This window comes from Stenella coeruleoalba, assembly GCF_951394435.1.
Source record: "Stenella coeruleoalba genome assembly, chromosome: 15".
NCBI classification, from domain to species: Eukaryota; Metazoa; Chordata; class Mammalia; order Artiodactyla; family Delphinidae; genus Stenella; species Stenella coeruleoalba.
In genome coordinates this window covers 598,659-624,500 of record NC_137161.1, presented here as the reverse complement: position 1 = coordinate 624,500, position 25,842 = coordinate 598,659, and the positions used below count along the sequence as shown (strand labels likewise).

At 65.0% G+C, this 25,842-nt stretch overlaps 3 protein-coding genes across 7 annotated transcripts in view; 2 read left to right on the top strand and 1 right to left on the bottom strand.

The window, feature by feature from the left end:
• Nucleotides 1–16,356, top strand: part of RTEL1 (regulator of telomere elongation helicase 1) — a 28,450-nt gene extending 12,094 nt beyond the window's left edge. Inside the window, exons 11-36 of one of the 4 annotated variants that reach the window (XM_079944435.1) lie at nt 2,613–2,651; nt 2,724–2,802; nt 3,671–3,768; nt 4,264–4,319; nt 7,682–7,753; nt 7,870–7,951; nt 8,900–9,032; nt 9,124–9,237; nt 9,313–9,353; nt 9,490–9,575; nt 9,703–9,780; nt 10,111–10,188; nt 10,620–10,766; nt 10,848–10,963; nt 11,119–11,242; nt 11,333–11,480; nt 11,627–11,787; nt 12,373–12,468; nt 13,796–13,994; nt 14,129–14,269; nt 14,888–15,004; nt 15,171–15,401; nt 15,490–15,627; nt 15,754–15,891; nt 15,981–16,084; nt 16,222–16,356. In XM_079944435.1, the coding sequence (XP_079800561.1) occupies nt 2,613–2,651; nt 2,724–2,802; nt 3,671–3,768; nt 4,264–4,319; nt 7,682–7,753; nt 7,870–7,951; nt 8,900–9,032; nt 9,124–9,237; nt 9,313–9,353; nt 9,490–9,575; nt 9,703–9,780; nt 10,111–10,188; nt 10,620–10,766; nt 10,848–10,963; nt 11,119–11,242; nt 11,333–11,480; nt 11,627–11,787; nt 12,373–12,468; nt 13,796–13,994; nt 14,129–14,269; nt 14,888–15,004; nt 15,171–15,401; nt 15,490–15,627; nt 15,754–15,891; nt 15,981–16,084; nt 16,222–16,302 (2,897 nt within the window). In that variant the 3' untranslated portion in view covers nt 16,303–16,356. Of the gene's footprint in view, nt 1–2,612; nt 2,652–2,723; nt 2,803–3,670; nt 3,769–4,263; nt 4,320–7,681; nt 7,754–7,869; nt 7,952–8,899; nt 9,033–9,123; nt 9,238–9,312; nt 9,354–9,489; nt 9,576–9,702; nt 9,781–10,110; nt 10,189–10,619; nt 10,767–10,847; nt 10,964–11,118; nt 11,243–11,332; nt 11,481–11,626; nt 11,788–12,372; nt 12,502–13,795; nt 13,995–14,128; nt 14,270–14,887; nt 15,005–15,170; nt 15,402–15,489; nt 15,628–15,753; nt 15,892–15,980; nt 16,085–16,221 lie in introns of all 4 variants that reach the window. The other 3 variants (XM_079944434.1, XM_079944436.1, XM_079944437.1) reach the window with 3 other exon arrangements.
• Nucleotides 16,357–16,986: 630 nt separating this feature from the next.
• TNFRSF6B (TNF receptor superfamily member 6b) lies at nt 16,987–19,101 on the top strand. The gene is made up of 3 exons (XM_079944438.1): nt 16,987–17,440; nt 17,531–17,734; nt 18,151–19,101. Exons 1-3 carry the CDS (start codon nt 17,044–17,046, stop codon nt 18,438–18,440), a joined length of 891 nt encoding a protein of 296 aa, XP_079800564.1. The 5' UTR covers nt 16,987–17,043; the 3' UTR covers nt 18,441–19,101.
• A 126-nt stretch (nt 19,102–19,227) lies between these two features.
• Nucleotides 19,228–25,813, bottom strand: ARFRP1 (ARF related protein 1). 2 transcript variants are annotated; one of them, XM_079944439.1, is made up of 8 exons: nt 25,668–25,813; nt 25,079–25,177; nt 24,724–24,811; nt 24,434–24,516; nt 21,312–21,393; nt 21,064–21,134; nt 20,446–20,546; nt 19,228–20,377 (listed from the first exon to the last, which is right to left on the bottom strand). In XM_079944439.1, exons 2-8 carry the CDS (start codon nt 25,169–25,171, stop codon nt 20,290–20,292), a joined length of 606 nt encoding a protein of 201 aa, XP_079800565.1. In that variant the 5' UTR covers nt 25,172–25,177; nt 25,668–25,813; the 3' UTR covers nt 19,228–20,289. The 2 variants fall into 2 exon arrangements, 1 of the variants encoding a protein (XP_079800565.1); XR_013831542.1 differs by having other exon boundaries at nt 20,345–20,377; nt 21,064–21,129.
• Nucleotides 25,814–25,842: the final 29 nt, after the last annotated feature.

Here is a 25,842-nt window from a genome sequence, read left to right as displayed (position 1 = left end):
TGACCAGCCCCCCACTGAGCGGACAGGTTCCCTGTTTCTCTGCCTTCTTCAGGGCGGTTGCCGGCCTGACACCTTTACTCTGTGTCTTAGCGTGTGTTTCCTGAGAACAAGGACATTCTCTTTGATGATCCGATCATAAAACCAGCATCCGTACTGCACTCTCGTCTAATCGGCAGCCGCATTAGAATTTTCCCAGCTGTCCTCGGTAAGGCCCGAAACACAGCCACCCCTCTGCCCGGTGCCGTGGTCTCCGGGCCTGTGAAGAGAAAGGCTAGTTACTTCATCGACTGTCCTACAGTTTGGATTTGTCTGCTGTGTTCTCGTGGTTGGATTCAGGTTTTGCATTTTGGTGGGAATACCGCGGACTTGCGTCGTCTCGCAGGTGATGTTGGTGGCGTTAACTTCAGTCTGGTTACGTGACGGCTGCCGGGTGTTTCTGCTGCGCGGTCACTGCTTTTCCATTTGTGATTCTGAAGTCACCTGTGGCATCCATTAATGAGTCGTCCCTGAAGTCATGATTTCTATGATGTTTGCAGAACGATGAGTCTTCTTATCCTCTCGTCTTCTGCGTGAGGTCTTATACTAACCTCCGCATCCGTGTCAGCATGAGTCCACGTGCTTAGGCACTCACCCCCACGCCCGTGTGCGTAGAACTGTGAGTTCATGCTCTCCCCCACCCCAGTTTTAGTCCAGAACCACGCAGTTATTCTTTTTTCCTCCCTTTCCACGTTTGTAACGCCTTTTGTGAGGAAACGAGCTTTCATTTTTTCTCAGTATCGTACTTAACTTGTTTGATCCTAGAACCCACAGACAGTTGTTTGAGAATTGCCAGCCCACCCACGATAAATGAACATCTACTCACTAGGTTTAATGCTTGTTCACGTCCTTTTCGTCATTGGTCTGCGACCACAGAGTGAAAACGCTCATTCAGAGGCTCCTTGGGTTGTTTCTTTCCGCTTCACTGGGGTCATATTATTCATTTTAAGCTCATTTGTAATGTTTATATTTCATTTCATAGTCCATTTTTTGCCGTTTATGTTGATCTTATTTATTTATTTTTGGCTGTGTTGGGTCTCCGTTGCACGTGGGCTTTTCTCTAGTTGCGGCGAGTGGACTACTCTTCATTGCAGTACACGGGCTTCTCATTGCAGTGGCTTCTCTTGTTGTGGAGCACGGGCTCTAGGCGCACGGGCTGCAGTAGTTGTGGCACGTGGGCTCAGTAGTTCTGGCACACGGGCTTAGTTGCTCTGCGGCATGTGGGATCTTCCCAGACCAGGGCTCGAACCCGTGCCCCCTGCATTGGCAGGTGGATTCTTAACCACTGCAGCACCACCAGGGAAGTCCCAGCAGGTGGATTCCTTTTTTTTTTTTTTTAAAGAAGGTGTTGGGAGTAGGAGTTTATTTATTTATTTGTTTTTGCTGTGTTGGGTCTTCGTTTCTGTGCGAGGGCTTTCTCTAGTTGTGGCAAGCGGGGGCCACTCTTCATCTCAGTGCGCGGCCCTCTCACTGTCGCGGCCTCTCTTGTTGTGGAGCACAGGCTCCAGACGCGCAGGCTCAGTAGTTGTGGTTCACGGGCCCAGTTGCTCCGCGGCATGTGGGATCCTCCCAGACCAGGGCACGAACCCGTGTCCCCTGCATTAGCAGGCGGACTCTCAACCACTGCACCACCAGGGAAGCCCTCCTTTGCCTTGTCCAGGACAGTTTCTCAGACCTCCCTTGGTGGTTTGGAGGAGGACTGCTCTGACGTTGTGTAGAATGCCCCTTCATTGGGGTTTGGATTTGTGTGACGTTTCTCCCCTGGACGTACAGGGGTGTGGGATTTGGGGAGGAAGGGCTCAGATGCGCAGGGCCCGCCTCATTGTATCTCATCCAGGTCCCTGCAGTTAACTCCGCATGACTTATGACCTTGATTGCCAGCTGAAATCGGCTTTGTCAGGGGCTCCAAGTTACTCGTTCCCCTCCTTTCCACACTGTTCTCTTTGGACGGAGGTCACTCTGCACAGCCCACACCTAAGGAGTGGGGTTATTCACCCAGGTGTCAATCTCCATGACCCTGCGTTAGGCGGCAGCTTCTTAGAAGTAACACCAACAGCACAAGCACCCAGAGAAAAAATAGATAAACAGGACTTAACAAAATCAAAAACGTTTGTGCGTCAGAGGACACCATCACGAAAGCAAAGACATCCCACAGAACAGGAAGAAGTTTTTGCAAATAACATATCTGATAAAGGATTTGTATTTAAAATAGGGAGGAAACCTTTTAATGACTCACAAAAAGACAACCCAACCCAATTGAAAAATGGGCGAAAGATATGAAAAGACGCTTCTTGAGAGGCACACAGATGGCCAGTGTGCACGTGGAAAACGGAGCCCATTGGTCACCAGGAAAACGTAGCTCAGAACCATGTCCATGTGCATAGCCACAGGGTCTCTCTGAAGGTGACCGCCCCCCTCAACTCAGGCTGCTGCTTCCAGGTCAAGTTCCAGCCGTGTGGGTTTCAGAGCCTCTTCTGTCAGTGTCTTGCCCTCCACACCAGCATCCTGGCTCCTTAGGACGGGGTGGTGGAATTAGAAGGATGCAGACTTGTGCATTTGCGCTTTCCTTTGCCCAGGGCTGAACTTGGAGCTGGAGGACCTCGCGAAGCTGAAGAGTAGGTGCCCCTCCCCCCACCTGCCGTGGCCTGCCCCCCACAGCCCCGCCCTGAGAACCTCTAACCCCACAGCGATCCTGCTTCGTCTGGAGGGGGCCATCGACGCCGTGGAGCTGCCTGGAGGTGACGGCGGCGTCACCAAGCCTGGGAGGTGAGAGACCTAGCAGGCGGCTGTGCTGGGCTCTGTCCCTCTGCAGCATTCCACCCCATGTGGCCTGGAATGTCACTGGGTCAAAATCCAGAGAGTCTTTCCGTCTTGGAGGTCCGGGAGGGTTTGGTTATTGAGAGTGTCGGCACCGCCACCCTCTTCTCTGGTTCACCTCTCTGTCTGCACTGCAGTTGCCTTTTAGAACGAGGCACCTGCCTCCGTGCCACCTTCTGTTAGGACGAAAAGTCACCTGGAACGTCTGAACGTCCCACAGGCCTCCGAGCCGCAGGGTTTGTTCCCCATGGGATGGTGGCCTGGGGCAGGTGTCACTCTCCTCGGTGCACCACTGCCAGCTGCGCTGGGACCCAGGCCCAGGTCTGTCGAGGCAGGGAATGTTCTGGAGCGCTGGGCTGCCTGCCTTGTCCCTGAGCCCCATCTGCTCCGCTCTGCTCAGGCCCTCACAGGGCCCGGTTGCTTCCCAAATGGCCCTGACGCCTCCCTGGCTCCCACACCCACAGGGCTTCCTCTGCAGCTTCCACTGCCCACCCTCCCTCCCGACTCTCCAGAACTGCCTTTTGGGTGCCCTGCCCAGAGCCACCACCTCAGGGAGGCCCTGATGACCTCCTCCTGGCCCCCATGCGGAGCCCGAGCCCCGAGCCCAGGCCTTGTTCTGGGTACGCCGGGTTCCTGCAGGCCACTGTCCTCCCCACTGAGGCTCCTGAGGGGAGAGGCCTTTCACCTCCAGGTTTGGGCCTCCCCGGAGGCCCAGAGCTTGTTTCTGGGTGAAGGAAACTTAAAATGCTTTTGGCTGTTAGGTTCCCAAAGTGCAGCCTCATCTCCTGCCAGGCCTGAGCTGCCTCTTTCCTCGTAGCTACATCTTTGAGCTGTTTGCCGAAGCCCAGATCACGTTTCACACCAAGGGCTGCATCCTTGACTCCCTGGACCAGATCATCCAACACCTGGCAGGACGTGAGTCCCCGGCCACCGTGTGCCCTGTGGCTGACTCCTTACTCAAGGGCGCAGCCTGACAGGAATTTGGCCCATGGAACTGCCTTTCTGATTCGGATGTTGAGATCTTAGCATGTTTGGTGGCGTGTGTCCTGTAAAGAGCGGTCTTCCCTGTTCAGCCCCTTTTAGGAAAGAGCGGTGAGGGGCATGGGTGGGGCAGTGAGCTGTGGGCCCCACCACCCTCTCCCCCAAACCTCCTGCGCTCTGTTTCTGCCCAGAGGGCTTCCATGGGCCCGCTTTCCAGAGGCTGTGCCACGGAGCCCTCTGGTCTGACCGGGGGCGCCCAGCCTTGCCAGGCTCCTGGGCTCTGGGCAGCCCCAGCCTTATCTGGCTGCAGAGCCGCGCTTGTCCCACTGACCCGCGGGAGACCCACTGGGAAGACAGGGAGAGCTGCCCTCTGAGGGCCCCTCAGCTGGAGAGAGCCCAGTGGACGGTCAGCACCCGCTGCCCCTACAGGTGCCGGGCTGTTCACCAACACGGCAGGGCTGCAGAAGCTGGCAGACATCATCCAGGTAGGGACCGCCGCCACGAGGATGTGGTACCTCCTTTCCTTTCCCGGTGGAAGCTGGCGGGGCTTCCTTCTGCAGAGCTGCGGTAGATTCTAGACGCGGGGAAGGACGAGGCTCCCCCAGCACACGCTTCAAGTCCGCGCTGCAGGGCTGGTTTCCTCTCGCCGCAGCACCGCCGCAGGCCTTGAGGGCGGGGCCCGGCGGGGGCGGGGCCCGGCGGGGGCGGGGCGCCTAGGGTGAGAGTCTGGCAGGTCCCTCCAGTTTTCAGACAGGCCCAGCGGCTCCTGCCCAGCCAGCTGCCGCCTGTTCTCCAGTTTCTCGCTGACACAGCGTTTCAGGGGAAAGTTAATGCAGAAGCCCGTACTGGAGTGGGGGGCGTGGACTCTGTCCCCCAGCCCCTGTTGCGTTGCTGGGCCAGCCTCGCCCAGAGGGTGTTGAGACGAGGGGTGAGTGTGTCCCGTCGACGCCCACTAGGTGGGGCCTGGGGCTGGTGTTTGGAGTCAGTGGGTGGTCTGCAGGTCCTCTGGGCCAGGCCGGCCTCAATCTGGGCTTTGGGATCCGCTTGGGGGTAGGGGCAGCCTCCAGGGCTCACCGAGCCCCTCCTCTGCCACGTGCAGACCCCACTTTCCCCAGGCCAGGCGACCAGGGGAGCTGTCACACGCCTCAGGGCCTCTGGATGTGACCACTTCCTGCCCCTGACGTGCCGTCCCGTGTGTCCAGCTGTCCTCCTCGGGCCCAGCTGAGCCGCTTCCTCAGCTCAAGTGGACAGACCAGGGCCTGCCTTCCTTTGGCTGCGTGGCTGCCCAGCTGGCCGCTGAGGGCCAGTCTGAAGGTTCCGGGCACTCCAGCCCCTCCTGCGCCTCGCGGGGCCTCCTCGCTGGGCCTTTCTGCAGAGGCCCCTCGGCGGCTCTTGGTCCTGGGGAAACCGGGGCACCCGAGGCCCCGTGTGGCACGTGCGTGGCTGCGCACGCTGCACGGGGTTACAGTGGGGTGCACCTGGCTGCAGACAGGCTCAGTGGGCTCGAGGCCCTGGGTGACCTGCCCTGCAGCGCGTCACTCTGTCGCCCCCTCCTTGTCTCTCCCCACCCCTCGCGGTGCTTCCACGGCTACACGACACCTTCCACACTGCCCGCCAGGCCTGCGGTCGGCCTGCGCAGGGCGGCATCCCCGGGGCCCCTGACCGCACTCACAGGTGCTCATCATGATGGGATGTGGGGTGAGCACCTGCTGGGTCACACTTCCTCCAGCTGGAGGGGACATGACGGGCTGGTGAGCAAGTATGGCCCGTAGGCAGCTTGGGCAGCAGAGGAAGCTGAGTCACCCGCCAGGGGCTGCTTAGAGCAGCTGCTAAGGGAAATTCCAACCCAATGGGGTTAGTGGTGTTCGGGTTCCAGAGAGTATGGAGCAGGGAGGGACCGTGCAGGCCTGGAAGCGAGGGTGCGCCGCCCTGCCGGCCTGTTCAGCTGCAGGGACCCTTGAGGAGGGCGGGAGGATGGGCAGAGGGCGCCACAGAGGGAGGGCCCGCCTGGAAGGGACAGGGCCTCCAGGGCAGGGCCGGGGCGCCACAGCTGGGGCTCGGGACTCCCTGGAGACCCAGCAGTACTGGTGGGTCACCGCCCGGGGGGCAGAGGCCTGGGACGCTCGCTGCCCCGGCCGGAAGTGATGGAAGGAGGGGGGCAGAGCCCAGGCTTGCAGGATGCCACGCTAGAATGTTCCTTCTTCTCCGTGACCCCGGCTGCTCTTCCAGCCCCATCCCCGCCTCACAGTTGGGACGGAGCCCCCAGGGTGGAGTGCAGAGCCAGCCGTGGGCAGGCAGCAGAGCCCAAGCCGGGGAGGGGGGCTGCAGCGGGCTCCCCCAGGGCTACAGCTGCACCCGTGCCTGCCACCTCCTCCCCGCCGCCCACCCGTGTCTGGCACTCGGACACAGGGCAGCCACACCGCTGTCTGCAACTCCTGGCCATCCCTTGAGATGTGAGGGCCGCTCTGGGGCCACAGTGCAGGGGTTTGCAGGGGAAGCCATGGCCCCAGAGTGGCCTCACCAGGCGGTGTGGCCTCCACTCCGGGATCAGGTCCAGTGTGTGTGGTTCCGCCCTTGCAGGCGGACACTTTGGTGAATCGCGAGGCCAGGTGTTTTGCCGTCTGGACGAGGAAAGTGGTTCTCGAAGCTCCTCTCGCCCTTGGAACTTACTCCTCACAGGCTGCACTGTACCCGCAGGCCGTGCTTCTGGGCCCTCACGTGCAGGGCCATGGGGTGCCCGCTGCTCCTCCCGGCCATGCGCCCACATCCCCTGGGCCTGGCAGGAGTTTGCTGAGAACAGGCTGCTGATCCGGGCTTCCAAGGCCTTTCCTGTTTGTAGGAAGATTTGGTGGGTGAGGCTCCTGCCCATGGGTGCTGGTGGTGCCGGTCTTCTCTGTTTTCACGGACACCGGGTAGAAGTCGTGGCCTCAGCCTCAGCCTCTAACCCAGCAGAAGGCGCCTGGGAGTGACGTGAAGACACGGGGCTGTGGAACACGCCGTCCCTCCTGAACGTGTCTTGGCCTTGTTTCTACCAGCCGAGTGTCAGAGTCAGAGTGTTCCCTTTCTTGGGCTTTGGCCGGGATGCCTTGGACTTTCGGGTTATTGTGGGGAGAGCCGGGGCTCCGTTCTCCAGGGCGACCTCACAGACTGTTCCGGAGGAGGTGACGTCTGTCTCTTGCTTTATCTCCAGTGTTACATACTTTTTGTTGCTGTTGTGAAAGGGGTCTTTTTAACTCACTGGTGCTTGTGTGCAAGAAAAGTGTTGACTTTTATTTGTTGGTCTTGTGTGAAGCTATCTTACTAAGTTTTCAGTTCTAAAAGTTTGTTGTTTGGTTTTCTGGATTTTCTAAGTAGATGGGCCTGTTGTTTGTAACGGCTAGTGTGTTGTATCTTCTGCCCCCATATTTATCTCTCTTGTGGTTTTTTCTTGGCTCGTTGCATTGGCTAAGAGTACAATTCTGCTTATTGTACTTAGGGATTAATTTCATCCTATTACTTCTCCATGTAAACGGGGTTCCTTTCCCCTATCCCCTGACCCATCCCTAGGGGAGAGCGGAGAGGGCGGGCTGCTGACCTGGACTCGGTCCCCGTGACAGCCTTGGACTGGCTGCCGAGGAGGGGCCTGCAGGGCGGCTGTGTCTCTAGTGCGTGGGGCCCCTGAGGGGAGGGGACAGGCAGCTCCGGCTCCTTAGCCTGGGGTCCTGCCCCAGGGACGCTGTTGGCTTGGAAGCAGGGGCAGGTGATGGCTGTGTCCTGAGTGTCCATCTGTCCTGTGTGGGAGGGACTCAGCAGGAGTGGCAGCCTCTAATGTGTCCTGCTGACTTTTTCCCTCATCTCTGCTGTTCAGATCGTGTTTGGCGTGGACCCTGCTGAAGGTGGCCCCAGTGCCGTGGTGGGGCCGGGGTGTCAGTCCTACAAGGTGGGTCTGCTTCCTGGATGGGGAGCTCCCAGGCCGCGGTCTCACAAGGTGGGGCTGCCTCCAGGATGGGGGCTCCCGAGTGGGGCCTAGGACACCTATCCATTCCACCTCTCCAGGTGCACATCCACCCTGATGCTGGTCACCGGAGGACGGCTCAGCGGTCAGATGCCTGGAACGCCACGGCAGCCAGAAAGCAAGGTACGGCACCTCAGGTGGCTGCGACATGCTCCCCCTGGGGCGGTGCCCCGTCCAGCTATGGGCTCCCGGCCGCCTGTCGGTCCAGCCTTCTCCAGGTGATTCCCCACCTGCCCTCTAAGAGTCAGAGCTGTCAAAGTGAGAGACCTCCGAGGGCCCGGCGGCCCGGGGCCTGCCTGGAGTTTCCACGGGGGTTGGCCCTCAGACCCCCGCTGGACAGAGAAGCCAGAGCGCCCCGAGACGGGGCTCCTGGCTCCCCAGTGTCCTCCATGGTCACTCCTGTCCTTGCTGGTGCAGGGCTGGCCCAGGACACTGTGGACTCAGAGCCTCGCTTCCATCCTCCCCACTGAGGGGCAGGTCCCATCCCAGAAGTTGGAAAGGCTTCTCTGGTCCCAGAAAGTGGTTTGCTCTTTTGTGGGAAGTGTCCCTGCTGACCTGTGACGTGGTCTTGACCCGAGAGTCACAGTTTGAGCATCCGCTTGTGCTATTCCATCTCCTGTTTCCGGAGCCACTGGGAGCGCATGGGAGGGCTGGCGTGTCTGCCTGCAGGCCATGCTCTGGCATCCTCCCTGGCTGGGCAGGACGTGTGTAGGAGGTCACCCCTGGCTTCCTGCCTCCAGGGGCTGTGGGCCTCTGCCCCTCCCTCTTCTGCAGCCCCACCCGGAGTACAGGCACGGGGAGGCCGGCTCCTCACTGAGCCACAAGGACATCTAGGGCTGGGGTAGGCTGACCTCTCTGGAAGTGACTTCAGCGTCCCCCTCCCCCGGCGCCAGGATGCTGGTGGGCTTCTCTGGTCTGCTTCCTGCTCCTGGGACCCCGCGGGAGGGTGGGCAGGACCCCCGGGGAAGACTTGTGCACCTGGGCCCCAGGGCCCAGCACCGCCTTGGGGGACACACGATGGCTGCTGGGCAGGCGGCTTGGGCCTCACACACGTGCCCCCGCCCCCCGCAGGGAAGGTGCTGAGCTACTGGTGCTTCAGCCCTGGCCACAGCATGCGTGAGCTGGTCCACCAGGGCGTCCGTACCCTCATCCTCACCAGCGGCACACTGGCCCCCGTGTCCTCCTTCACCCAGGAGATGCAGATGTAAGTGCTGACCCTTGGCCCCCCCCGCCCTGGGCTGCCGGGGTGCTGGGGGTTCAGGATCTCACAGGGGCCACCCCCTGCCTCCCTCCAGCCCTTTCCCAGTCTGCCTGGAGAACCCACACGTCATCGACAAGCACCAGATCTGGGTGGGGATTGTCCCTAAAGGCCCCGACGGAGCCCAGCTGAGCTCCGCCTTTGACAAACGGTAGGGGGCCTGGCGGGTGAGGCGGGTGGCCGAGTGCCAGGCCCCTCGTGGCAACAGCCCCCCGGTTCCTTGCAGGTTCTCTGACGAGTGCTTGTCGTCCCTGGGGAAGGCACTGGGTGAGTGCCCATGCTGTCCATTCCTGGGCCCCTGCCCTGTTGCGAGGTCGCCTGCCCCTGCTCCACTCCCTGTCCTGCCTGGTCTTCCTGGGGCTGGAGGGGTCCTCTGCTGCTGAGCTGGCCACGGTGCTTGCAGGCAACATCGCCCGTGTGGTCCCGCATGGGCTCCTGGTCTTCTTCCCTTCCTACCCCGTCATGGAGAAAAGCCTGGAGTTCTGGCGGGTGAGTCCCTCCTTGCAGTGTCTTCTGGGGGCGGGAGGGAGCCCCAAACAGCCAAGGGTCTGGCAGGGCTGGGCCGCGTGTCTTTGAGAAGGCGTGACGGGCATTCCCTCTCTGCCTCCTCCCGTAGGCCCGCGACTTTGCCAGGAAGCTGGAGGCCCTGAAGCCCCTGTTCGTGGAGCCGAGGACCAAAGGAGGCTTCTCTGAGGTCTGGGTCACCGGGGCTCCCTCCCCCTGGCAGCCCCTGGGTGTGTGTGGCCAAGATCCTGCTGGCCTTTTAGGAAGTTTGGGCTTGGGGACGATGGCAGCAGGTCTGCGCCCACCCCCCAGCCCCGGGGCCCCTGGGTGTTCTGGGCACGGCAGGCAGGCACTGGGTGCTGGCTCCGGGTCAGCCTGGGAGCCCATGCCACAAAGGTGCTGCTGCAGCCCTGCTGGCCTGCCTCCTGGCTCGGACGGTGCTTCGTCTTGCAGGGTGATTTCTGGGGTCTTGCTCAAGGAGGCGAGGGGCCAGGCCGGGCTGACCAGCCTCCCCTTCCAGGTGATGGAGGCTTTCTACACGAGAGTCGCCGCCCCCGGGTCCAGTGGGGCCACCTTCCTGGCTGTGTGCCGGGGGAAGGTGAGGCCTCTGAGGTCCAGGTCCCACACACCTGGCTCCTTATCCCCGCCTGGAACCTGTGCCTGAGGGGGGCCGCACCGTGGGCAGGAGAGGCTGGTCACCTCCCTCAGGCCCCATGTCCAGCAGACACAGGAGGGTGTGGCCCTGCTGGTCCTGTAGGGCCAGCCCTCGGGTCCTAGGCTGGGCATTGGGGCCCACGCATGGGCAGTGGGCAGGTGGGCCGGAGGAGGTGCTGAGAAAAAGAAGTTGGTTGTGGGATTCTGGGAGCGGTGGACCCCAGGTACAGCCTGGTTCGAAGTTGGAGGTCTCTCCCACCCTGCCCATCCTGGGGGCCGTGGGGCTGTGAGGGCCCAGGCATGGGTGGGCCCTTAGGGAAGGTCTTGGGCTTGAGTGGAGGCAGATGGGGGAAAAGAGTGCCCGCTGCCTCCCAGGCCAGCGAGGGGCTGGACTTCGCAGATGCGAATGGCCGTGGAGTGATCGTCACGGGCCTCCCATACCCGCCCCGCATGGACCCCCGGGTTGTCCTCAAGATGCAGTTCCTAGATGAGATGAAGGGCCAGAATGGGGCCCGGGACCAGGTGAGAGGCTGTGCGGCTGAGGGTGGGCAGGTGGTGCTCAAGCCCCCGTGGCTGAGGCAGCCCCCCGCCCTGGCCCTGCAGTTCCTCTCCGGGCACGACTGGTACCGGCAGCAGGCATCCAGGGCTGTGAACCAGGCCATTGGGCGGGTGATCCGGCATCGCCATGACTACGGGGCTGTCTTCCTCTGCGACCACAGGTGCAGGCCCGCCCTCCCCCCACCCCCTCCCCGCCGGTGCTCTCGGGCCAGAGCCCTTGCCCCCGGACACCGGCTCTTCCCTCTGGTGAGTCTGCCAGGGAGCTGGGCTCCGGGGCAGGCGGGGCTCCCGGGCTGACGGCCCCACCGCCCTGCAGGTTCAGCTCCGCGGACGCCAGAGCCCAGCTGCCCTCCTGGGTGCGTCCCCACGTCAAGGTGTACGACAGCTTCGGCCACGTCATCCGAGATGTGGCCCAGTTCTTCCGCGTCGCTCAGAGAACCGTGAGTCTTAGCGCTAGCTGGCTGTACCCTCGTGTCCCGCCCAGGGGAAGGAGCAGGGCGGGACCTCCACAACCTCCTGTGAACATCTAGATGCCCATGCTGGCCCCCCGAGCTGCTGCTCCGAGTCTGGGCGAAGGAGAAGGCACTGCCTCGGTGGCCGTGTCACCCGGCCCCCTCCGCACCAGGAAGGCCACAAGTCTGGATGTGCACGTCCCTAGCCTGAGGCGCAGACACACGGGTGCGTGTGGCTGGGCGACACGGCCGGTTGGGGCCCCACAGGGTGGAGGGCGAGGCGCCTCCCGCAGGCTGGTGGCACGCTGGGGCCGACGACTAGAGTGCCCAGCAGGCGGTGGTGGACTTCGTCACCCACGCGTGCTCCCGCAGGCTTGCTGGTCGCCGGGGACGCCGAGGGCAGCCTTTGTGTGGAGTACCAGCAGGAAGCCGTCCAGGCCCGGCGGAGGCCCGTGGGGCTGTTGGCCGCCCTGGAACACAGCGAGCAGCTGGCCGAGGGGCCTGGGGACGAGGCCCTGCCCGCGGAGGAGGAGGTGCGGGGGCCGGGCTCCCTGGGGGGGGACACGGATGGCTCGGCCCACCTGGGCTCAGGCACCGCCGTGCTCATCCCTGCACACCTGCTGGTCGGGAGGGCAGGGGGGTTTCAGCAGATGCGTGGTGGTGCTGTGTGCGTGCCCCGCCCCAGCACAGCCCCCAGCCCTCAGCTGGGCCCCCAACACACCCCCGTGCTGGACATGGTCCGCTCACTTCCCGCTCCTGCTGTGCCCGAGCCTGGCCCTTTCTGGGAGCCTGAGCTGCGGGCAGGACCTTCTGCCCTGGGGCCTTTGTCCAGAAGCCCATAATTCCCCAGCTGACCTGAAGCTCCCCACTTCCCGCCGGGCGTCAGTGCCCGCCCCCTGCTGTCCCGCCCTCTAGGCCCAGGGCGCAGCTGCCCCACTCGTGTTTCTTGTCCCTTCCCGCCGGTGCCCTTCAGTTACTGCCACGCTGCTGCCCGGGAGCTGCTCTCACACTTGGTTCCCTGCAAGGGGCCGAGGGTACTTCTCCCGCCCTGCCGCCCAGGGCAGTGTCAGGGCTTCAGGGCCCTGAGGGCCTGTGGGACACACCTGTGTCGCCCTCAGGCCCCCCGCCACTCCGCCCCGTGGGGCCCTCGTGAGAAGAGGCCAGCGGAGGAGCAGCGTGGCAGGCGGAGGAAGGTCAGGCTGGTCGGCGGCCCGGTATGTGGACGACCTGCAGACGGCGGAAGTTTGGTGGGTGCCTCAGCCGGTGTGGCTCAGGGTGGTGTGAGGTGTGAGCGGGCCAAACCTGCCCAGTGGCCTGCCTCAGCTGTCCCCGCTGGGGGACAGGTTCTGCAGGCGCTCTGCAGGTGTGCCGGCTGGAGCCGGGCCCAGGGGAGGGGGCAGCCGGGCCTGAGGGTGGGTGCAGGGGTGGAGGGAGGGCAGCAGACCCAGGGCCCGCACCAGCCCCACCGCCGGTGTTTGGCTGGATTCACTTCCTCACAGACGAGCTGCTTGTTCTGCGGATCCCGCTGTCACCCTCCACCCGCCAGGCTCATGCTGCGCCAGGGCCTGGCCTGCTCTGATCCCGTCCCTCTTCTGCTTTGATATTTTACTGTGAGAACATCTCACCTCCACTCAGCTCTCAGAACCAGCACGGGGTTCCCATGAGCCCTTTGCTGCAGTGCCACCGCCTGCCTCACGTCTACTCCCCCTTACTGGGGTGCCTGGGCAGTGCGCCCCCCTCAGGGCAGACCCTCCACACTTTGGAGTCCTGCACACCTGGCAGATTTGGGCCTTCCGTTTTGTGTTGCTTTTTGGTGGGGTGGTCGGGTCCACGCAGGCCCGTGGGCTCCATCCACAGAAGGTGCTGTCTTCCCAGCTGGGCAGGAGCCAGGCCTGGCCCTTTGGCAGGTCTGGTGTGGGGCCTGCAGCCGGGCTGGCTCCCCTGGCCCAGGTCAGGCTGGGCTGTTGGCACGAACTTGGCTGGTGAGGTGCCTGCGTGTGAGGCACGTGGCGTTCCCAGCCTCGGATGAAAGCAGTTAAGAGCAGCTGAGTTACATCCTAGAAGCTCCGGAAAGCCCCAAATGCCAGTGCCTCTGTCCGCCACCCTTGGCTTCTGGGAAGAACCAGGTGGTGCCCGGGGGACTGGCACTGAGGAAGTGGCCTAGGTGCCAGGGGCCTGGGCCTCTGAGGGCCGAGCTGGGGGGCAGCCTGGGAGCCTGGAGGGTCCTTTTCGAGGGTCCGGGATCAGGGCTGGGGTGTGCAGCACAAATAGGGCACGGGGCTGTTTGAAGTCCTGGCGTGTTGAGAAGTGTCCCCTGCCGTGGGCACCGGGACCTCAGCAGAGGAGGCACCGCCAACCTGCACTCTGCCTCTGCGGTGCTCAGCGGGCCTGGCCATCTAAGCTGAAGCTAGCCGGGGGGGTCCCCTGCCAGCTGGGCCAGGCCAGCTAAGCATCCTCCCCAGCAGCCCCCGACGGCAGCTCGCTGCCCCCGCAGATGGGGAGCGTTGGCGCCTCCTGACGGGCACCGGCTGTGTGTCGCAGGAGGGGCCAGAAGCCGGCGCCGACACAGGCAGGGCCAAGCTGTTCATGGCAGCCGTGAAGCAGGCGCTGAGCCAGGCCAGCTTCGACACCTTTACCCGGGCCCTGCGGGAGTACAAGAGCACCGATGACCTCGCGGCCCTGGCCGCTCACCTTGGCCCCCTCTTTGCCGAGGACCCCAAGAAGCACAGCCTGCTCCGAGGTGCCTTGGCCAGTAGAGGCTGCCCACTTGAGGGTCCCAGCCTGGGGGCCACCAGGGTCCCCGGTTGACCTGCAGAGGTGTCGGTGGGGACCCCGTGTGGTGGCTGCAGGCCCAGACCCCGCCCCTCCCCACAGGCTTCTATCAGTTCGTGCGGCCCCACCACAAGCAGCAGTTTGAGGAGGTCTGCTGCCAACTGACGGGCCGAGGCTGCAGCTCCCGGCCCGAGCATGGCCTTCCCTGGAGGCAGGGAGCACGACTGGCCCTGGGCCCCAGCGGTGAGGCGGGCCCTGCCTGGGTGGGACCCTCAAACTCAGACCCTGAGGGTGGGTGGCACCTGGCCCTTGGAGTGGGTCTTCATGTGGCCCAGCCTCCCTGTTCCTGAGGCTGACAGATCTGTGCGGGGGGCCCCACTTTGGGGAGGTGTGGACCCCCAGAACACACATGGCCCGGGCCTCCGAGGAGGACCTGCGCCTGGGGAGTCGTGTATGCACAGGGGTCCTGGAGCCCCGTCCACCCCCGTCTCTACCTGGAGTGGGCCCTGCACGTCTAGAGCCTGGGAGTTGCTGTCCCCATTTATTAAGGAAGAGCCCATCTCTGGATGAGACTTCCCCAAGGATGGGAATCACGGGGCCCCTGGGGTTGGAGATTCCTGCCTAAGTCACCCTTCTGCTCCCTTCTGGACTGGGGTGTCCTTGTGCCTGCCCCCCACTTTCCTGCCCCCCGTTTAAGGCAGGGGAGGAGGCCTGCCTGCTCCCTCCTGTCGGGGGCCTCCAGCGGTTGTCTGAGGAGAGTTTGAGGCCCGGTCTCCCCTTGGACAGACCCGTCCCCTCCCTGGTCATGCTCTGGACCCTCAGGGACCAGCTGGGCGCCTCCTTGTCTCCGTGTTTCTTCAGGAAGGAGGGAGCCTGACCCCAAGCTGACCGTGTCCCAGGGTGCAGCCAGGCAGCTGGACCCCTGCGAACACCTGAGCCAGGGCCGGCCCCACCTGGCCTCCGGGCTGCTCCCTGCAGGTACCTGGTCCCTGAAGAGGCTTTGGACCAGAGCCAGGAGCAGAGGGAAGACCCTGGCGGGGAGGAGTCTCCTGGGAGCCGCTGTGGTTCTGTGCCCCCAGAGCAGGGGAGGCCAATGTGATTTGCTGGGAAGCTGGTGGACTGAGATGTGTTACCTTCCCACCAGGAGACCCCAGCCGCCGGCCTCCTGAGGGGTCCGGAGCCCCTGGAGCAAAGAAGCACCCGCCCGCTGTGAGTGCCTACCTGGCAGATGCCCACCGGGCCCTGGGGGCCACAGGCTACAGCCAGCTCCTGGCGGCGCTGACCACTTACAAGCAGGATGACGACTTCGAGAAGGTGGTGGCTGTGGTGGCCTCACTCACCACCGCCAAGCCTGAGGACCTGACCCTGCTGCAGAGCAAGTGGCCCGCGTGGGGGGCGGGTGGGGGCGGGCAGTGGGGTGGGCGGCAGGGCCACGCCTGAGCGATGCTCCGCGCTCCCGGCAGGGTTCGGCATGTTCGTGCGCCCTCACCACAAGCAGCGCTTCCGGCAGACGTGTGTGGACCTGGGCACCCAGGCTCCAGGACCCTGGGAGGGGAGCCCTGCTGTGCCTTCTGACCTCGTCTGTGAGGCTCGCGGGACAGGTAGGGCCACCTGCCTGGTGCTCCTGCTGCCCTGTTGCCACAGCTCCCCTCAGCCCTGGCAGGGTGGGCAGGTGGGCAGCAGGGAAGTGCCAGGCACCCCTCGGACTCGCTCCCTCCTGTTTCCAGGCCCCTCACTGCCAGAGAAACCCCCCGGGAAGACCCAGAGCAAGAGCTTCTCCTTCCTTACGCAGAGGCCGGCTCGGGGGGTGGGGGCTCCCAGCCGGCCCCCCAGTGCCCCCTGCGGGCAGGCACAGTCCGAGTGGGGTAGGTCTCGTGGGAGGGGCTGCAGGGACCATTGGGAGTGGGGGCCCAGCCCGAGCGGGCCTGTGGCGCTCACGTCAGCCCCCTTGCAGTGGGCTTGGTGTGTCCTGGCTGCAGGGCGGAGGACGTGGTCCCCTTCCAGTGCCCCTCCTGCGACTTCCACTGCTGCCGGGCCTGTTGGCGACAGCACCTCCAGGTCGGCAGCCAGACCCTGTGGACCCGGCCCTGTCCCCTGTGGACGTGGCCTGCTGGGCGTTGCCCCACATGGTGGGCTGAGGGGCTGGGGTGGGCAGTGGGGTCTGAGAAGGTGTGTCCAGCGCCTTCTCTCCACAGGTCTCTAGGACGTGCCCGGCCTGCCATGCTGCCACCAGAAAGCAGAGCCTCACGCAGGTCTTCTGGCCGGAGCCCCAGTGAACGTTGAGACCCTCTGGGCGCTGCAGGGTCTGCGGAGGCTGAGGCCGCCCCTGCCTGGGGCGCAGCCTGGACACTTGCTTGTCGGCTGTGGGTGGGCCAGGCCTGATACCAGAAACCCCTTGGCCGAGAGCGCACCTGACGGGGAGGCCAGTCTAGTGTCCGTGGGGAGCCCCCTGAGACGGCTGCAGGATCTGGGCCCCCTGTGAGAGGCCCCGAGGCCACCTTGGGGTCTGGGGTGGGTCCACTGGAAGGTGCTTCCCCAGAACTTCCCTGACCGCCAGCCTGTGGGTGGAGCCCCAGCAGGAAGGAGGGGAGCCCTGCACCTTCTGTCCCGGGGACCTTCCAGGGACCTGCTTGTTCCTCAGGGGCCAGGGTTCTAATAAAGCTGCCGGCACTGCTGGGAAGCGTTCTGTGTGGCCCGGCCTCGGTGGTGGGGTGGGGGAGCCTGGAAGGAAGGAGGCGCCTGGGCAGCCTCCCTCGCACCTGGTTTGTTCAGAGCAGGAGCCGCTACCCCCTCCACCCGCCGGTTGCCAGGCCTGGTAACGGGGTCAGGAGCTGCTCGTGGTGCTGGTGGCCTGCACGGGACCGCCCTGGCACTGGGCTCTGCGGAGGGAGAGGTCAAAGCCTGGGCCCCCAGGTGGCCGACCGCTCCCCTCAGGCGGGGCGGGGCTCCGCGGGGGCGTGGCCAAGCCAGCCCTTATAGGACGCGGCCCCGGAGGCCGCTGCCACTCCAGCGAGACCATGAGGCCCCTGCTGTGGCCGCTACCGGCCCTGCTGCTGGCGCTTGCGGCGCGGGGGACGGCGGCGGGCGCGCCGACCTACCCGAGGCGGGACGCGGAGACGGGGGAGTGGCTGGCGTGCGACAAGTGCCCCCCGGGCACCTTCGTGCAGCGACCTTGCGGCCGGGACAACCCCACGACGTGCGGCGCGTGCCCGCCGCGCCACTACACGCAGTTCTGGAACTACCTGGAGCGCTGCCGATACTGCAACGTCATCTGCGGGGAGCGCGAGGAGGAGGCGCGGCCGTGCGGGGCCACCCACAACCGCGCCTGCCGCTGTCGCCCCGGCTTCTTCGCGCACGCCGGCTTCTGCCTGGAGCACGAGCCCTGCCTGCCCGGCGCAGGCGTGGTCGCCCCCGGTGGGTGCAGGGCGGGGCCGCGGCGCCGGGCCCTCCGCCGAACGGAGCCAACTCGGCTCTCCTGACGCCGGCCTCCGCGTTCGTCCTCAGGCACCTCCAGCCAGAACACGCAGTGCCAACCGTGCTCCCCGGGCACCTTCTCCGCCAGCAGCTCGAGCTCGGAGCGGTGCCAGCCCCACCGCAACTGCACGGCCCTGGGCCTGGCCGTCAACGTGCCGGGCTCCCCGTTCCACGATGCCCTGTGCACCAAATGCACGGGCTTCCCGCTCGGCTCGCTGGAGCCGGGGGCACCGGGTGAGCGGGACGGGGGGCGCGGAGGCCTCGGTGGGCTCCTGTGAAGGGCTTCCGGAAGTGCGGTGGGGACAGCCTAGGGGATGCCGTTGGCTGAGGGCGTCAGCGCTGGCGGGTGATGCCGTTTCCCGCCGACCTTGGGAAGCAGGCTTCGAGGGTTTAAATGGATTGCGGGAGGGAACGGCAGCGAACGTGGCGGGTCCCCTTCACGTCGCATCCCACCCCCGGCATCGGCCCACGAGCCCCGCCTCCTTGCCGGCCGAGTTTCCCGCGGTCGCCCCGGCTCCTCCAGCACGGCTCCCGCCTCATCCACTCGTTAGTGCGCGGGGATCCCTCGGTCCTGTCCCTCCGCAACGCGGAGGGACGCTCACGGCGCGGTGGCAGCTAGTCGGGTACGCCCTCGCCCCTCTCTCCCGCAGGGACCGAGGAGTGCCAGCGCGCCGTGGTCGACTTCGTAGCTTTCCAGGACATCTCTCCCAGGAGGCTCCAGCGGCTGCAGCAGGCGCTTGCGGGCCCCAGGGCGCGGAGTCCGCCGCCGCCGCAAAGGGAGGACCGCGCGGCGCTGCGACGGAGGCTGTGGCTGCAGCTCACGGAGCTCCGAGAGGCGCGGCCCGGGACGCTGGGGGCGCGGCTGCTGCGGGCGCTGCGCGCGGCCAGGTTGTGCGGGCTGGAGCGCAGCGTCCGCGAGCGTTTCCTCCGCACGCGCTGAGCACTCTCCCCGTTATTTATTCGCTCCCGGCCCGAGCCCCCCGCATGGGCGGCCCGCAAGTCGCACCTAAGGAGGCTTTGGACCCGGCTCCTGTGGCGTTAAATTTATTTTTCATAAAGCCGATTGGCAAACGAGTGTGGTGTCTGGCCACCGCGCAGTGGGCACATCTCGCAGGGGACACACCTGGGCAGGCTGCCCGGGCGCGGCCTGCTGCCTTCCCCCCCTCCCCACCCCGACTGGGACGGACCCTCGATGGGGGAAGGGTTGTGGGAGACGGGGACAGCGGGTGGCAGCCGTCCCCAGGCCTCACTGCGTGATCCTCCCCACCCCAGTTGTGCTCTCAGTGGTTAGGATGGTGTGGAGGGAGGGTTGCCCAGTCCCTGGGCTCTCCCCGTGGAACAGAAGCCAGCCCGGAGTGGTCAACACGCCAGCCCGTGTGTCCTGGGGCACCAGGAGAAGTGTCCCCCTCGTTACCCCTCCTTTGGGCTCCACCCTCAAAGCAGCAGGGGATTTCCCAGCAAGGGACCGGCCAAGACCTCCCGGTAGGACAGCGTGTCTCACTCGCTTTCTGGGAAATGTCGGTTTTCCCTTCTGGAGCAGGTTTGGATGACGGCTTGACTCACCAATCCAGGGGAACTCCCAGTCCTGGCCCGGCAGCCCCCTGCCAGCCCCGGAACCCCCTGCCTGACCCCCAGGAAGGGCCCCAGGGGAGGCAGAGTCACAGCCCCCCACTCCCCCATGACTCACATCACCTGCAGCTGGTCCCCAGCCCCAGCCCTGACTCATCCCTTTCCCAGCATCTCCTCCTGGGCCCCATCGGGGAGAGCAGCTGGGACTGTGACCCTCAGACACGAAGCCACCAGGCCTCTGGAGGAACAGTGGACAGGAGCCACTCCAACTGTCTTTATTTCACCCACAGCTAGGCTCATGGGGGGTTGGCAGCTCCTGCAGGGGCCATGTGGGAGGGTCCTGAGGACCAGTCTTGCCTGGAGGGCCTCTGCTCCTGGACACAGGCCTGGAAAGGGCTTTCTAGATGGCTCACCCCAGCCCTGAGGGGGACCCCGCCCTTCACCGCCAGCTGGAAGTGCAGGCCCAGCACACCACCAGCCCACCCCAGAGGTGGTAACTGTGGTCATCCTAGGTGGGTGGCAGGCAGGCTTGCGGGGGGTGGGGGGTGGGGTGATGCCCACTCCCAGCACAACCGCCTAGCTTTACCGTCCTTGCTGGGGATCAAAACAAGGTGGCTGGGCCAGTGGAGGGGGCACACAGCCTCCCAGGCAGGTCTCCCCTGCCCTGTCCTGAGGCTGCATCAGGACAGGGACGGAGGCAAGCCCAGGTCTTCCTGAAGCTGACACCAGCCCCCCAGTCCGCCTCCAGGATCAGAGGGGACAGAGGCTGAGGACAGCCATGGCCCCCCGGCCCCCTCCGTGGGCACGATGTAGCCCTGGGCACTGTGAAAGGCCCCACACCTCTGGAAAAACCCAGTTCCAAGCAGCTGCCCCACAAGGCCCCACGAGGGTCCAGGCCGGCAGGCCTGCTGGAGCAGCAGCTCCAAAGGGAGTAGTGGCCTGCCAAGGCCTCACCCTGGGACCCCAAAACTGGGCCTTGGGGGCGGGGCCCAGGCCCGATGTGAGGGTCTGGTGGGGTCCCTGCCACCCCAGCTCCCCTCGGCAGAAGAAGCCTCCGGATGCCTACGCTTTTCTGGATACAGAGAAAAGTTTGTCTTAGAAGAAAAACAAAGCAAGTAGAACCACCACAAGGCAAAGCCAACCCAGCCCCTGGGGGGATCAGCGGCGGAATCAGCAGGAGCTCTTCAGGACGAGCGGCAGGCGCCCTGGGCCGGCTGCGCCTATGTGATGTCCCGCTGCCGCGGCGGCCGGTGCACGTTCCGCACGACGCACTTCACCATCCACTCGATGCCCTCGCGCACCCCCTTACTGTGGAGACAGTGGGTGTGAGGCGGGGCCAGCCGTGGCCCCCGGCGCCCAGGGCAAGCCCCACTCACCCCGTGAGGGCCGAGCAGGCCTGGGTCAGGCAGTCGCGCCTGCCGATCTTGGAGGCGCAGTCGCTGAACACAGTCTTGATGTCGGGGATGGAGAGGCAAGTCTGGGGGAGGCGAGGCTGCGAGGATCAGGCTCAGGCCCGGCCCCAGGGCAGCTCCTAGAGCTGCAGGGGGCACCCCGGGGCTACTCCATCCAGGAGGGGTCCTGCCTGGTGAGCCACCTCAGGGGAGCAGGTGTCAGGGAAGGTCTACAGGGAAGCAGTGCTCAGGGCCCCCTCCACGCGGATGGCTCTGCACCACCAGTGGTCAGTGGTCCCAGGGGATGAGGCCAGCACAGCTGCTGTGCTCAAGGGCAGCAGACAGGTCGGGGTCAGGGCTGACTCCCACCCTGGTCCCTCTGCATCTTCTTTCCAGAGCTTTCTTTCACCTGGGTCTGCCCAGCAGGAGGCTCCCACTGGCAGCACTGCGGCCAGAAGCCTGGCGGGGGGGGGGGGGGGGGGGGGGGGGGGCGGCTCTGCCCCCAGGGCAGCCATGCCCTGGTGTCTGAGGAAGGCAGCAGCCCTCCCCTGGGAGAGGCGCCCTGTCCCCCGGGAGTGGGGCCCACTGGGCCCAGGGGCTCACCTCAATGTCCTGCTTGTTGGCCAGCACCAGGATGGGGACACCGTCCAGCGCCTCGCTTGTGACCATCTTCTCTGGGGCGAGCAGAGAGGAGGCAGTGAGCGCCCTTTGTCCGCCTCTGCCCAGAGGTCCCCAGGCCCTCACGGACCCCCTAGAGGCGTGGACGCACTCAGCGGGGCCCTCCTGACCTGGCGCCCTCCCCCTCCCCCACCCAGCCCAGCTCTGGAGGCAGCCTGGCCAGCCGCACACACCGAATGCTCGCTTGGACTCGGACAGCCGCTCCTCATCCGTGGAGTCGATGACGTAGATGACGCCGTGGCACTCCGCGTAGTACTGGGCGGGAGCAGAACGGGGTGCTGAGCCGCGGGCACCCGGCCACCTTGAGGCAGCCCCCAGCTGGAAGACCCTTCTGGGGTGCTTCCTGGGGGTGGGGAGGGAGGGCAGAGTGGAGAGGCGCCCCAGACCCCCCGGGCCGGGGTGGCCACCTCCCTCACCCACTTGCCGGGTGCTGTGCTCCGAACACCGCTTCAGCCTCCGCTCTTAGGACCCACCCACACCTGCTGGCCTGACGGCAGGGGCTTGGGGTCTCAGCAGGCCTGGGGGTGGGGGCAGCGGCGGCTTGCCGTCGGGAAGCCACGGAAAGCCCGCCGAGGGGCGAGTCCGGAACATTCACAGCAGCTCTGCCCCCTGCGCGGGACAGAACCAACACCTGAGCCAGCGCCAGCGAGCTCGGAGCTCTGCAGGCTGGACCGGGGCCGGGAGGGTGGCTGGCCCTGGGTTCCCTCCCAGCAGCGGCCACACAGGAGCCACCCCGACACTTAAAACCACCAGAGCCCGGGGTATGGGGAGAGCTATGGGGGGTGAACGGCAGCACCCCTGGGAAAGGACAGACACACGAAGCGGGCCTGGCAAGTCAGCCTTTTGTTCCGCTCAGAAAAGAGTACAGAAATGCCCACACTGGCGGAGCGGGTGACGCCCCCACGCGCACTCCAGCTCCTGCCCAGCATGATCCCAAGAACCGGGAACATGCACATGTCCCACAGGGCATGACGCCAACTTGTCCCCGCCCCCCCAGTACAAGTCAAGCCTTTGTACCTGCACTCGCTACAGAGAAGGAAGCCCGACACGGGTGGCCTCTGGGTCTGCAGACCACATGTCCTACACCCGGGGCCTCTCTGGCCAGCCTGCTGGGTGACGCAGGGCCAGGAGCTGCGGCCCAACCGTGGAGGCCTCCGAGGCAGGAGGGGACAGCGTGGGGGTTTGCAGCGAGTCAGTGAGGGAATCACTGCTCTGCCCCTGGGGCCCCTGTGGTGGCAGGGGACTTCAACCCATGTGCAACCGGGCCCCGGCAGACGGGCCCAGGTCCACCGCCACGCCCTCGGGCATCGCGTGACGGCCAGGCAGCAGCGGCAGGGATAGGGGCGGCACCCCTGGGGCTTAGCGTGAGCCCAACCTGGAGGGCAAGGGGCTGCCCTGAGCCCGCGGCAACCGCCGTGCCCAGACCCTGATGGTGGTGTCACCTGTGGCCTCGCGCTGGAGGGCTCTCGGCTGTGGCCTGGAGGGACAGAGGCCAGAAGTCACCCCTGTGGCAGGGCGCCAGGGGGTCTGCTTGGTCCACAGACCTGGCCTGAGGCTGGCACGCGCACAGACCCGTGGGCAGCAGTGTGCGGCACGAGCGGAGGTGTGGGTGGACGGACAGTAGTGGACACGCGAGTGAAGACCCGCCGGACCGTGCTGGATGGCACGGGGGTGGGGGGCAGGCCCCACGACAGCGGCTCAGATCCAGAGCGGGAGCAGAAGCCCCACTTTCCACCCCTCCTGGTGACTCAGAGCTGGGGTTAGGGGTGTGGTCACCTCCATGCTACCTGCTCACAGGGGCCAGCAGGGCGCCCACCCTGGCAGGGGCACCTGACGCCGTAGGCAGGCGGCAGGGCACCCACTCCACCTGAGTCACAGAGCACGCGAGCAGCCCAGGGTCCCTCCGAGACGGCAGGCTCAGCGATCGGGGCTCAGCCCCTCGTGATGAGGCAACGAGGCCACGCCACCAACAGACGTGGAAGCTGGTGGGGGGATGGGGGGGCACGACCAACCCAGTTTCGCCTCAGGAGAAGCCAGTCCCCAACCAGAGGCGTGTGTGTGCAGGTGCACCTGTTACCGGCCGTGGCCTGGCTGCCGTGACAAGCAGTGCACCCAGTGCAGATCCCCTTGTTGGCTCCTGCAAGACCCATTCTGACCCATAAAGAGCCATCTGACCATGTCACAGCCGCCCAGGGCAGCCCACCGTGGTGACCTGCCACAGGGATGGAGTCCCAGCCAGCTTGGCCCGACATGGGGCAGCATCTGAGATGACCCCACCCCTGCCCAGGCCTGCATCCCCCCCCATACACTTGCACCCCAACCTCTGCCGCAGCATCTGCCCCCGAGACCCTTGCCTATGACAGAATATCAGGACCTGTCTCACACTCCCCGCGTGAGTCTAGAGTTTGCACAGACAGCCCCTAGCTTGGGTCTGCCTTGGTCCAACTTAAATGGCCACAGGAGGTCTGTCAGTGACCTTCTGGCCGCAGGATGGAACCTGTCCTCTTGGCTGGAGGTCAGGACGAGGGGGACACTTTGGGAGGAAAAAGGAAAAAGTGACCAGGTACGTGCTGCTGGGGTCAAACCAGAAATCAAGACCAGGGCATGCGAGCCACCGGCAAGTGCTGGGATGGGCACATTTGCCCCCAGAATCAGGGTGAGCTTGTCTGAGCTTGTCAGAGTGCCCCTGGCACTAGGCTGTACCAAAGCCGCCACGTCAATCCATTGGGAGGGGGCTGAGGGAAGAGGCTTGTCCTGCCCTGTTCTCTGCTGGACCCCGGTGCCTGGCACAGGCTGAGCTGAACACCGACTCCAGTCTCGAGGTCTCAGAAACGCTTCAAACCTACCTCGAAAGAGGAGACACGTGCTGTGGGCCGTGGAGGACACCCTCCCCTGATGGGGAAGGGGCCACCATGGAGGACAGGCCCTAAGCTAGGACTGAGGGAGGACCCAGTAGGGGAGACTCAGGCCCCGGTGCTGCACCTGAGCACCAAACAGGCGTTGCGTCTCCCCCAGGTCTGCTCCTCGACCATTCTTCATCTCGTCCCGTTCTGATCAGCAACAAAATCTCTAAGCCAAAAGGAACCGAGTTTGTCTCTGCTCTTGGGGGGAGTGACTTGGGAACTGGGATGGAGGCGAGCCTCAGGAACCAAGTGGGTGACGGAAGCCGCCAGCAGGAAGAAAAGAAGGGGAGTCCCAGGCCTTCTGAGGAAAGGCAGGAAGAGACCACGGTGCCAACTAGAGAGATGGCACGACAGGCAGGCCAGGGAGTCGATGTGGCATCCGCCCACCTTACCTTGTCCCACAGAGACTGCAGCTCCTCCTGCCCCCCTAAGTCCCAGAACATGAGGCGGGCCTTTCCAAAGTCCACAGTGCCGACTGGGAAGAAAAGGAGACAGGTGAGGCTGTGGCCTTGGTCCCTGACACACGGGCTCCCAGCCCTCCCGGGAGGACCAGGCGGTGCCGGTGCTCCGCGATGCTGGGGCCAGTGGGAGCCGGAGCAGTGGCCTCACCCTCGGCCTCCGTACACTGCAGCATCCTCAGGGTTCTGCCCCCCAAACCCACAGCCGTAAAGGACCTCCTTACTGTTTAGGCCCACAGTGGTAGTGATTTTAGACAGACTCATCCCCTTGTAGTTCTTGTTGAACCGGGTCTTTGACTGCTCCAAGAAGGTCTAAAGGGAGAGACAGAAAGAGGGGTGACGTGAGAACTGGGAGACTTCTCATGGCTGCTTCACAAATACCCCTACTTGGGCCTATTCCTCTAAACTGAAACAAAACAAAACAACGTTTTGCTTTTAAAGCAGCTAGCGGTAACTGTCCCATGGTCTTAAGCGGAGTTCGGATCCTGTATGGGTACAGAACATGCAGCTAAAAGCATAAAACCAACAGGACCATGGGGCAGCGGGGGAGTAGGGGTGTTGACACGGGACCGCACGTACCGTCTTCCCGGCGTTGTCCAGACCCAAGATCAGAATGCAGTACTCATCCTTCTGGAACATGTACTTGTACAGGCCTGACAGCAGCGTGTACATCCTGCCCTGGGAACCCGAGATCGGTCACGGGCGAACCGGCCCGCACCACGCCTCCCCAGCGCCCCTCAACGGGCAGAGGGTCTGTCTGCCCGCTTGACCGCTCAGAGCTGGAGCCCTGAGCTGGGCTCCTCCTGACCCGCCTCCCCTCAGCCCGGCACTGCCGCCGCCGCCTTCGCCTCCGCAACTGCTCCCGCCTTGGCCCGGAGCTCCCGGCGCCCTCGCTCCCACTCCCGGCCCGGCCAGGGCGCTCCGCTCGCAGGCAAAAGGCGGCCCGTCCCGCCCCGCTTCACCCCGAGCGCGGCCCTCGCTCCCCAGCCCGGGCTCCCCTCGGGCTTCGCTCCGCTCGGGTCTCCCCGCGAGCCGCCCGCCTCGCACCCGGCCCGCCGCGGGCGCCTCTCAGAGGCGGGGCGCATGGGTGCGGGTGGAGGGCGGCGCGGACAGACTGCGGACCGGCCGCCGGGCCCGGGCCCAGCTCTGCTCGCCCTACTCCACTTACTTGCGCCTGCCCGGCCGGGCCGCGGAGCCGGGGAGCCGAAGAGCCGGCGGAACCGCAGCGCACCTGGCCCTCTGACCCCACGCTGACCCCGCGCTGACCCCGCGTGGCGCCCGACGGGACGCCGGCTGGCCACCCGGGGAGGGGCGGAGCCGTCCCGGCGGCCCCCGCGCCAGGC